The following is a 12,002-nucleotide window of genomic DNA, read 5'->3' on the forward strand; positions in this document are numbered from 1 at the left end:
GATTCTAGAAGCTGAACATCACTCTGAATGATTATACTGTATACCAGATTACTAGAAAATAGGGATGAGCCGAACACCCCCCCCCCCCCCCCCCCGTTCGGTTCGCACCAGAACCTTCGAACGGACCGAACGTTCGCGCGAACATTTAGAACCCCATTGACATCTATGGGACTCGAACGTTCGAATTCAAAAGTGCTCATTTTAAAGCCTAATATGCAAGTTATTGTTGTGAAACGTCTTTGAAAACCCGGGTCTTCCCCCAGGGAACATGTATCAATGGAAGAAAAGTTTTAAAAACTGTTGTTTTTTTAGGACTCCTGAAAAAACGATCGTTTTTTAAAACTTTTTTTCCATTGATACATGTTCCCTCTGGCAAGACCCGGGTTCTCAAAGACGTTTTCACAGGCATACTATAGACACCCAGCAGGTATAATATTTAAAGGAATTTTTCATATTTTTTTTTATTTAAGCATCATTAAAATCACTGCTCCTGAATCTTTAGGTGCAAACTACAGAGCACACGGCCAGTACACACCAAGTAGCTTTAGGTGCAAACTACAGAGCACACTTGCAGTAAACACCAAGTAGGTTTAGGTGAAAACTAAAGAGCACACGTGCAGTACACACCTAGTAACTTTAGGTGCAAACTACACAGCACAAGTGAAGTACACACCAAGTAGCTTTAGGTGCAAACTAAAGAGGACACGGGCAATACAACACGTGAGAACACTGCAGCTAGCACAATCAACTGCCTGACAAATTAGGAAGAATTGATCTAGCTAAACTATACAGTGTACAAAATATTTCAGTGTGCATACGTCTAGTATATGTACAACACCTGGGATGTATATATATCCTCTACACACTGTAAATTTAACTGACTAGCCTGCCTGCTCTATCTAGCTAGAAAAAAAAGACACACTCTCTCTCTCTCTCTGTGACTGATATCTAACAAGCGCTGCAACACACCTCCCTGCCTTTTATAGTGTGGGGTGTGTACTAAAGCCCTGAGCCATAATTGGCCAAAGCCACCCTGGCTTTGGCCAATTACGGCTCTCTGTACTGACAGCGCTGTGATTGGCCAAGCATGCGGGTCATAGTGCATGCTTGGCCAATCATCAGCTCGCAATGCCTCAGTGAATTATGGGCTGTGGCGCGTCACTCGAATTTGGCGCGAACGACCCGGTTTGTTCGTATTTCGACAAACGGTCGAACAGACGATGTTCGAATCGAACGTGGAGCTCATCCCTACTAGAAAACAGCTCTTCTGTAATATATTGGGAATTCATAATTTAGGTATAATATTTAACCCTTACTGCCTATAAACTATATCTATCCTTTCATCATTTAAAGACTCCATGTAATGGTGGTAATGTATTCCCTTTAAATCCCTAGAATGTCTCCTTTGAGCTACGTCCAGGTCAAGTGACGGCACTGGTGGGCCCTTGTGATGCCGGCAAGTCCACGGTTGTCCAGTTGCTGCTCAGGTTTTATAAACCACAGAATGGGGAGATCCTACTGGATGGGAAATCTTTGTTTGAATACGACAATAAGTACTACTGCAAAAAGGTAAGTGTATTGGTGGTAACATAGGAGTAGGAAAAGTTTACTTACTGCCAGCAGTGTTGTCTGCCTGATTCAGGCTCCAGGGAATGCAATGTCACTTAAGGTTTAGAGCAGGGGTCTCCAAACTTTCTAAACAAAGAGACAGTTTTTAGTCCTTCAGACTTTAGGGGGGCTGTACTGTGACCACTGGGAGTAGAAAATGCCCTGGTGTCTGCGGAAGTAACAATGCCTCAGGCTTGGTGGCCGATGGGAGCAATAAAATGGTCTCAAAGAACAGAAATGGTGCCCCATCATTAGTATTAGTGGAAGGAGTAGTGTCTTGTCATTGGTGTTAGTTGGAGGAACAGTGCCCAAGCCTTGGTGTCAATGGGAGGAATAGTACCCCTTCATTGGTATCCGTGGGAGAAATATTGCTCCATCATTGATGTCAACTGGAGAAATAGTGAAATAGTGCTCCAATTTTGGTGTCAGTGGGAAGAATAGTGGCCCATTGTTGGTAGCCATGTATTAGTCGGCGTTCTCACATTTACAAAAACATAATCTTCACTTGCAGCATTAACAGTGTGAGACATGCATTTTTGACCCAGTGGTTGATATTTTTGGCCAGTGGGAGGAATCATGCCCCGTCATTGGTATCAGTGGGTGGAATAGTGCCCCATCATTTGTATCAGTGGGAGGAACAGTGCCCCATCATTGGTGTCAGTGGGAGGAATAGTGCCCCATCATTAGTGTCAAATAGTGAAATAGTGCTCCCAATATTGGTGTCAATAGAAAGAATAGTTACCCATTGTTGGCATTAGTATGAGGAATAGTGCCACATTATTGGTACCAATTAGAGCAATAGCTCCCCCAATGAGAAAAGTTATGCCCCATTGTTTGTGTCAGTAGAAGTAATGGTGCCTCATCTTTGAATAGTGGGAGTAGGAGGAATTATGCCCCAATGTTGGGATCAGTGGAAGGAATGGTGCCTCATCATTGGTGTGTGTAGGAGCAATAGTGCCTCATATAAGTGGTAGGAATGATGCCTCAAGGGTTGAATGCAGGGAAAAAAAGGGCCACAGTTTATCTACTCTAATGCCGCGTACACGATCGGACATTCAGACAACAAAACCGTCTTGCATACACATGGTCACACAAATGTTGTCAGAAATTCCGGACGTCAAGAACGCGGTGGCGTAAACACTACGACGAGTCAAGAAAAATTAAGTTCAATGATTCCTAGCATGCGTAGAATTTTTGTGCGTTGAACTGTGTACACACGGTCAGAATTTCCGACAACAACTTTTGTTGTCGGAAAATTTGTGAACCAGTTCTCAAATTTTTGTTGTTGGAAATTCCGACAGCAAATGTCCGATGGAGCATACACACGGTCGGATTTCCCGACAACAAGCTCACATCGTACATTTGTTGTCGGAAATTCCGACCGTGTGTATGCGGCATTAGAATCTTTTAATGATTTCCCCCTATGGGAATAGGGCCTGGAGGTTCCAAACCTTTGATTTCAGAGGGTTTTGCCCCCCGGGTAATTTTGCCAACAGCGTTTGAAGCCTAGAAACATCTATATTATGGAGTGTGTACATTAATGTTGAGGCTTATAAAAATGAGATTTAGCATCTTCATAGGTTAAAGTTGAACTCCAGGATAAGCCAATATTGTCTTCATACAAGATCCATGTTTATTCTTATTTGAATCCTTTGCTGTACAGCGTGAATGGAGAAATCTCTCACTGCTGCTATTGTTTCGACAGCCTGCCCAGCCAATCAGATGCAGCTGCAGTTCAGCCAACATTTTTCTGCCCAGCTCCTTTGAGTCTTCAATTGAACGATGTCGGGTCACCCGCTGATTGAGTTTTAGGATGTTTTATCAGGAACTGGCCGAATTGGGTACAGTGACAGGACATCTAGTCAGGTGTATTGAAGTGCAAGGAGCATGCTGATAGGAGAGAGCAGAGTGACAGAGAGATTAACTCATCAGTCTGCTGCTTCTCCTTTCACTGTCCAGTCACAGATTGGGGAGTAGGAGAGCGGGAAGGATATCTGCAGGCAGTGGCGGCTGATGTTTTTTATTTGGGGGGGGCGACAAACAATGCTCCCACAGCCACACCCAACCTCCCCTTCTGGCTGAGTAACCCACACTCACACCATGGGTTGGGTCCATCGGTCGGTCGGGTTACCAGCCCCGTACTTACTCCCATCTATGGCGTGTCGACGGGCGGTGGCCTCCCCTGTATCACGACAGCCGTGCTTCTCCTCCCTCCTCCTCCTCGGCCAATAGGATTGCTTCTCTTTTCGGCCAATCAGGAAATGCTTTCTGATTGGGAGAGGGGACAATCAGTGTGACAATAGTGAATATTCATTCATTATTCTCACACAACTGGGTGGGCTCAGGGCACAGTGCTCTGCACCACTTTTTTGAAACCTATTATAGCCTTAGACTCTAATCACGTGCTTCAAAAAAAAAAAAAAAAAACATTGGAATCCTTACATCTGGCGCCCTGCATTTAGATTAGGGGGCCGGAGCCACCGGACAAATGGATAGGGGGGCCCGCGCCCCTGCGCCCTGCATTTAGATTAGGGGGCCGGAGCCACCGGACAAATGGATAGGGGGGCCCGCGCCCCTGCGCCCTGCATTTAGATTAGGGGGCCGGAGCCACCGGACAAATGGATAGGGGGGCCCGCGCCCCTGCGCCCTGCATTTAGATTAGGGGGCCGGAGCCACCGGACAAATGGATAGGGGGGCCCGCGCCCCTGCGCCCTGCATTACGGGCCGCCACTACCTCTAGGTAAAGGTAAAACTGCAGCAGTAAAAATTAAAAACAAACAGCTCTCATATATGTATTTCATTTGTATATTTAGCTATTTGCCTGGAGTTCAGCTTTCAGGTCTGCACAGTGAAACTGACAGCTGGATAGTGATCATTTCAAACTTATTGTACAGGAAGTTCTTCAAGCCGTGTCACAACACTTCCTGTCATGAGCCATCCTTTTTTCACAACACTAAAACATATTGGGGTTGGTTTACTAAAATTAAAGAGTGCAAAATCTGGTGCAGTTCTGAATATTAACCAATCAGCTTCTGACTTTTGTCAAAGCTTAATTGAACAAGCTGAAGTTAGAAGCTGATTGGCTACCATGCAGAGCTGCACCAGATTTTGCACTCCAATTTTAGTAAATCAACCCCAATGTCACATTGCCTTGACAAATGGGGGAGATATAATAAAATCGGTGCAGTCAGAATCTGGTGAAGCTGAGCACAGTAACCAGTCAGCTTCCAGGTTTTATTATCAAAGCTTACCGTATATACTCGAGTATAAGCCGACCTGAACATTAGCTGAGGCACCTAAATTTACCACAAAAAAATGGGAAAATGTATTGACTCGAATATAAGCCTGGGGTGAGAATGCAGCAGCTACTAGAAGTGGAAAAGAGGGTCAACAATGCCAATTTGCAGCTTCGCTGTGTCTATTTACATGCCTCATGCCTCAGCCTCCCTGTGCCCATCTGCATGCCTCAGCCTCACTGTGACCATCTGCATTCCTCAGCCTCACTGTGCCCATCTGCATGCCTCAGCCTCACTGTGCCCATCTGCATGACTCAGCCTCACTGTGCCCATCTGCATGACTCAGCCTCATGCCTCAGCCTCACTGTGCCCATCTGCATTCCTCAGCCTCATGCCTCAGCCTCACTGGGCGGGGCCTCAATTACCTTGATCGGCGTTGTGCCCATCTGCCGTTGTGCCAGCGTTATCATCTCCTGGCGCTGTGCCCATCTACAGCCTTATTATCTCCCGGCGCTGTGATACATTCAGTCTAGTCGGCGGCCGTGCAGTATAACAAAGCACCGCCTCCTCCTCATCCGTGACGGAACACTGACTCGGTTTCCCAGCAAGTGAGCCAGTGTTCCGGACGAGGAGGCGGTGCTTTGTTACACTGCATGTCCGACAACTAGACTGAATGTATAACAGCCCCGGGAGATAAGGCTGCAGATGGGCACAGTGCCGGGAGGAGTGTAAGCCGAGGGGGGCATTTTCAGCACAAAAAAATGGGTTAAAAAAACTTGGCTTATACTCGAGTATATACGGTAATTGAACAAGCTGAAGTTAGAAGCTGGTTGGTTACTATGCTCAGCTTCACCTGATTCTGGGTGCGCCAGGTTTAGTAAATATCCCCCGGTGTCTCTTTAAAGTGGAGGTTCCACCTATCTAATAACTTAACCTTAAATACAAGGGCATAGTTAGCCTAAAAACCGTTCGCCAAACAAAAAAATTTAAAACGTTTGTTTACCTTTCTTTATGGTCTGTGAAGCAGGCACTTCCTGGTCTGTCTGAGTGGGGCTGGGCGTGTCTATTTCTTTCCAGCATAGGGCTTCAGAATGCCAGGAGCTATGATGGAAACGTCCATCGCTGTATTTTATAAAGTTTACTTTCTGATGAATTAAGAATGCTGGCGCCTAGATTCCTGGGACGGGTGAGTACATTATTGTACATGTACTAAGCGGGAGAAAGGATTTAAAAAAAATAAATGAATTTCGGGGGAACCACCCCTTTAAGAACAATACACAAGTTACTAAAAATAAGCCGCCCAAATAGGTGTTATGACTGAAATATGAACATTACTTGCCAGCCAAGTCTCCCAGATCTCCTGTTTATGCTTCCGGTGTAGCATGAGAGAACAGAAGAGTTTTTTGGTCATTCTGATGAAAAAATAACTGTTTTCCCTTTTCAACACTTTTGTTCCTGAGCCCAGTAGTTTTGGTGTTCCTCATTACTTATTTCCCTTATTGTAGGTATCAGTTGTGAGTCAAGAACCAGTCGTTACTGCAAGGTCCTTGAAGGACAATATATGTTATGGGTTGGGGAATCTCCCCTTGGCCTTGGTAAAGAAAGTGGCCGTATCTGCTAGTGCCGATGGCTTCATCTCAGAAAAAGAGGATGGGTACGATACAGGTTGGTATTTCTAATATACAAGGCTTTCTTTCCAGAAAATGATATACATAATATAATATTCTTTGTATACATTATCTAATAAGGAGCCGGAGAGAAAGGAGGACTTCTATCTGGAGGGCAGAAGCAAAGAATAGCCCTGGCCAGGGCTCTGCTCAGGGAACCCAAGCTCCTCATCCTTGATGATGCCACCAGCTCTCTCGACACAGAAACTGAGCTTAAAGTAAGAAAGCCTCAATTATATATCTTTCATGATGTAGCCACGAGATTGTCAAAGCCCACGTGGAAGTGAACATAGCAAAGTAGGTCTGTACTGTGGAAACTGTGCCCAAAAAAAGCAAGCCAGGGTCAATGGGCTAGTCGTGTTTCTCAATTCCAGTCCTCAAGGCGCCCTAACAGGTCATGTTTTAAGGATTTCCCTCAGATGAAATGGCTGTGGTAATTACTAAGGCCCCTTTCACACTGGGGCGGGAGCCGCGGTGGCGGTAAAGCACTGCCTTTTTCAGCGGCGCTTTACCGCTAATTTCGCTAGCGCTATTCTGCCGCTAGCGGGCGGTTTTACCCCCCACTAGTGGCCGAGAAAGGGTTAAACGCCGCAAAGCGCCTCTGCAGAGGCACATTGCCGGCGGTATAGTCGCGGTTTCCTATTGCTTTCAATGGGCAGGAGCGGTGGAGGAGCGGTAAGCACGCCACTCCTTCAGCACTCCAAAGATGCGGCTAGCAGGATTTTTTTTCACGTCCTGCTAGAGCACCGCTCCAGTGTGCAAACCCAGGGCTTGCACACTGGAGAAACAACAGCCGCTGTTTCAAGTCGGTTTGCAGGCGCTATTTTTAGCGCAATAGAGCCTGTAAACCGCCCCAGTGTGAAAGGGGTCTAAGGCAGTGAAACGGATCAAATCACCTGTGCAAAATAATGCAGAGCCTGAAAACATGACCTGTTGGGGTGCCTTGAGGACTGGAGTTGAGGAACACTGGATTAGTCACCAGTATTGTTTCTAGGCTCCCTATAGCTGATCTTTTCCCAATTACTGACTTACCAGAAAAAACAAGACAACTCATGTGATTGCCATAATCCCTTCTAACATCCCTCCCACAATAGAGGTTTTTCACATTCTTTCATTACTGACTTACCATGCCTTGTTTCAGGGCCGATCCTAGGGTCACAGACGCCTGGGTGCAGAAATATTTCTGGCACCCCCACATGGGCATGGTCATCGTACTAACTCCTCCCCTTTACAAATGTTGCTATGGTTACGACTCAAACACAGAGATGCTCCCCTAAGACGTCTTCATTAGTGTCCCCTATCTGAGTCCCCCCACAGCAGGTGTCCCCCATCAGAGCCCCCCCACAGCAGGTGTCCCCCATCAGAGCCCCCCCACAGCAGGTGTCCCCCATCAGAGCCCCCCCCCCACAGCAGGTGTCCCCCATCAGAGCCCCCCACATCAGGTGTCCCCATAGATCAGTACTTGTCCAATAGGTCCCTGTAGCTCAGGCGCGCTGGGAGCAGAAGCACATTACAGGGGGCGGGACATACGTGGCATCTTTGGTTACTTGGAGGGTGGCACTCGGAGAGCATTTCTGGGAGTGCACGGGATGATTGGCAGCAGCTCCGGCCAACCCAAAAGCCTCTCATCACACCGCCTATGGGAGAAGAGCCGACACACGCAGAGGGGGCGGGGCAGACAGGAGACTGCTCCATGCGCACCGGACAGAATTAATTAGTGGAGCCTAGTACCGAAACGTGTTCCAGTACTAGGCTCCGCTGTGGTACCCAGCCCTGATTCCGGGGACATCCGGAGGTATGCGCTCTTGTCAGTTGCCAGCGGAGAGAGCAAGTGGGATGGGGAACCGCAGCACCCGCTACATGCGCTCCGCCTCTGGACACAGACAAGGAGGAGGGAGGGGAGCACTTTGGAGCTTCGGCGCCCCCACCTCTGAGGCGCCTGGGTGCGGAGCACCCGGTGCACCCTGCCTAGGATCAGCCCTGCCTTGTTTTATACTGTGCCGCTGTGTAGAAGTGGCCCTTTTGGTAGAGGCAGGGCTTTTCTTCCTCGTTACAGACTTGCCTCTCTGAAGACTGGTGATCTGAAGACTGATCGGGTATTATTTAAAAAGCAGTATGAAAAGTGAAGCACAGTTCCACAGAATAGAAGTAGCAAGGACATTGTAGGTCCTCAGGTACAGCATTCTCTCCAGCTAGGAGAACAATGAGCAGCATAGTACTGACAACACCAAATCTCACTTCCAATCGTGAAACTAGCAGGCAGAGGCATAATGCCATAGATCAGAATTCTCAAACTGGCGACTGCCTCTGTGAGTGATGCTTGTAACTGTCAGCCTTGCAATGCCTCATGGGATTTGTTGGTATCAGTGGCAGGAACTATGTCAGCAACAGGGGGGGAATATCCCCAAGGGCCAGATAAAAGCATGCAAAGGGCAGCATTGGCCCCCTGAGCCACAGTTTAGAGACCACTGATCTAGGATTGTAGCTGGTACATGTTATTCTTGAAATATCTACAATACTCTTAAAATGTCAAGGGGTTAGGGGGTGGAATCTAAAAGAAAATGGTAGAATGACAACTGACTAGACATGTGCAATTCGTTTAGTTTCTAATTCGTTTTTTAACGAAAATTCGGAAATTCGTTCATTTCGAATTTTCGTTTTCACTAATTCTTTATTTCCGAATTTTCGGACTTCCGAAAATTTCGAATTTACGAATTTTCCAAATTTTTCAATTTCCGAATTTTCGGACTTCGGAAGTACGAACATTTTTCGTTTTTTTTTATTTAAAAAATCCCGAATTTTAGAAATTTCGAATTTTTCATTTTTTATTTTCGAATTTTTCAATTTTAGAAATGTCGAATTTTTCATATTTTTTTTTATTTTCGAATTTTTCATTTTCGATTTTCAAAATTTCGAATTTTCACATTTTTAATTTTCAAATTTTTCATTTTCAAATTTCGAATTTTTCAATTTTCGAATTTTCGATTTTTTTTTTCAATTTCGAATTTTTCGAATTTCCTAATTTTTACATTTTCGTATTTCCGAGATTCGGAAATTCGGAAATATGAACATTTTTCGTTTTTTTTTTAATTTTAGAAATTCCGAAATTTCGAATTTTTCATTTTTTATTTTAGATATTTTCAATTTTAGAATTTTTCATTTTTTTTTTTTTTTAGAATTTTTCATTTTCTATTTTTTTAAATTTCGAATTTTTCAATTTTAGAATTTTCGAAATTTAGAATTTAGAATTTTCAAATTTTTTACTTTCGAATTTCGAAATTTGTAATTTTCCAAAAAAATGTTTTGAATTTACGTTTTTTAAAAATTTCTAATTTTCGAAATTCCGAATTTTCTAATTTTCGAAATTTCAAATTTTTCATTTTCGAATTTTTCATTTTCAAAATTTAGAATTTTGGAATTTTTCATTTTCGAATTTTCGACAATGAAAAATTTGAAAATTCGAAAAATAAAAAATGTGAAAATTCAAAAATGAAAAAAATCTGAATTTTCGAAATTGTGGAATTTTCGAAATTGTGGAATTTTCGATTTTTATACTTTTCGAATTTTAGAAATTCCGAAATCCCAAAATTTTTCATACGAATTTCCGAATTCCCAATTTTTGGATTTCCCGAATTTACGAAAAAAGCAAAAAAACGAATAAAACGGAAAAAAAATGTTTTCGATTTTCCCGAATTTCCGAAAAAATAAAAAAAACGAATGAAACAAAAACGAATTTATTTTTTTCGATTTTCCCGAATTTCAGAAAAAAACAAAAACGAAAATAACATAAACGAAAAAAACGAATTTTTTGGCAGTGCACATGTCTACAACTGACCCTTGCTAGTTTGCTTCCCTTTCTCTTGTTTAAAAAAAATAAATGTTACCAAATACAAGATAAATGTGATATCCCCCATGACACTTGGTCTTTTCTCTAGATTCAGAGCTCGGTGCTGAATAACCCTGAGAAGTGCACCATTCTTCTTATATCCCATCGGATGAACATCTTGGAGAAGGCGGACCACATCCTGGTGATGGAGGGAGGTCAGATCAAGGAGTCGGGGAAACATCAACAGTTGTTGGACAACAAGGGCAGTTATTGGAAACTGTGGGAGAAACAACACAGCGTTTTCCAGAAGGATAACGGAGAGAAGGCCAAGCCATTGTAATCACAAGAACAAAGGAACAAAAGTCTTCAAATCTTTCCTTTCCAGCTGTGGCCAATCTGAAAACCATTTGGTTTAATGTGACATGTGACACTGTAGACATCATTTCTTTTATCTCTGAGTTACCAAGTTCTACTTTTTCAATGCGTCCAAGCTTTCTAGAAAGCAAGATACTGCACAAATGTTCTTGAACGATCTTGAAAATTAAGATCACATGATGTGGCCTCTGATAATTGGCCATTAGTTTAATGAAATACTTGCAAGCACCATTTAACCACTTAAGGACCGCCTCCTGCAGATATATACGTTGGCAGGATGGCACGGCTGGGCACAAGCACGTACCTGTACGTCCTCTTTAAGTGCCCAGCCGTGGGTCACGACCAGGTCCGAAGCTCCGCGGCCGCGGAACCCGCGGACCTGATCGCCGCCGGAGTCCCGCGATCGGTCCCCGGAGCTGAAGAACAGGGAGAGCTGTGTGTAAACACAGCTTCCCCGTTGTTCACAGTGGCAGCTTCATTGATCGTGTGTTCCCTAATATAGGGAGACACGATCAATGACGTCACACGTCCAGCCCTGCCCCCCTACAGTTAGAAAAACATATGAGGTCACACATAACCCCTACAGCGCCCCCTAGTGGTTAACTCCCAAACTGCAATTGTCATTTTCACAGTAAACAATGCATTTTTATAGAATTTTTTGCTGTGAAAATGACAATGGTACCAAAAATGTGTCAAAATTGTCCGATGTGTCCGCCATAATGTCTCAGTCACGAAAAAAAACGCTGATCGCCGCCATTAGTAGAAAAAAAAATTATTTATGAAAATGCAATAAAACTATCTCCTATTTTGTAAACGCTATAAATTTTGCGCAAACCAATTGATAAACGCTTATTGCGATTTTTTTTACCAAAAATAGGTAGAATATGTAACGGCCTAAACTGAGGAAGAAAAACCTTTTTTTTTATATCTTTTTGGGGGATATTTATTATAGCAAAAAGTAAAAAATATAGATTTTTTTTCAAAATTTACGCTCTGTTTTTGTTTATAGCGCAAAAAAAAAAAAACACAGAGGTGATCAAATACCACCAAAAGAAAGCTCTATTTGTGGGGAAAAAAGGATGCCAATTTTGTTAGGGAGCCACATCGCACGACCGCGGAATTGTCAGTTAAAGCGACGCAGTGCCGATTCGCAAAAACTGGTAAGGTCCTTTACCTGCATAAAGGTCCGGGTCTTAAGTGGTTAAGGTTCCCAGCATCTGTGTTGATCTGTTGAGTATAGACAGCATTGGGCCAATGGCCTTCACTGGATACACACAAACTTTTGTATCC

The 12,002-nt window shown here is 43.9% G+C and overlaps 1 protein-coding gene across 1 annotated transcript in view; it reads left to right on the plus strand.

The window, feature by feature from the left end:
• Positions 1-11,014, plus strand: part of TAP1 (transporter 1, ATP binding cassette subfamily B member) — a 41,061-nt gene extending 30,047 nt beyond the window's left edge. Inside the window, exons 9-12 of the mRNA XM_040324915.1 lie at positions 1,396-1,569; positions 6,350-6,509; positions 6,593-6,729; positions 10,447-11,014. Of these exons, the coding sequence (XP_040180849.1) occupies positions 1,396-1,569; positions 6,350-6,509; positions 6,593-6,729; positions 10,447-10,677 (702 nt within the window). The 3' untranslated portion in view covers positions 10,678-11,014. The remainder of the gene's footprint in view (positions 1-1,395; positions 1,570-6,349; positions 6,510-6,592; positions 6,730-10,446) is intronic.
• Positions 11,015-12,002: the final 988 nt, after the last annotated feature.

This window comes from Rana temporaria, chromosome 9, assembly GCF_905171775.1.
Source record: "Rana temporaria chromosome 9, aRanTem1.1, whole genome shotgun sequence".
Lineage (NCBI taxonomy): Eukaryota > Metazoa > Chordata > Amphibia > Anura > Ranidae > Rana > Rana temporaria.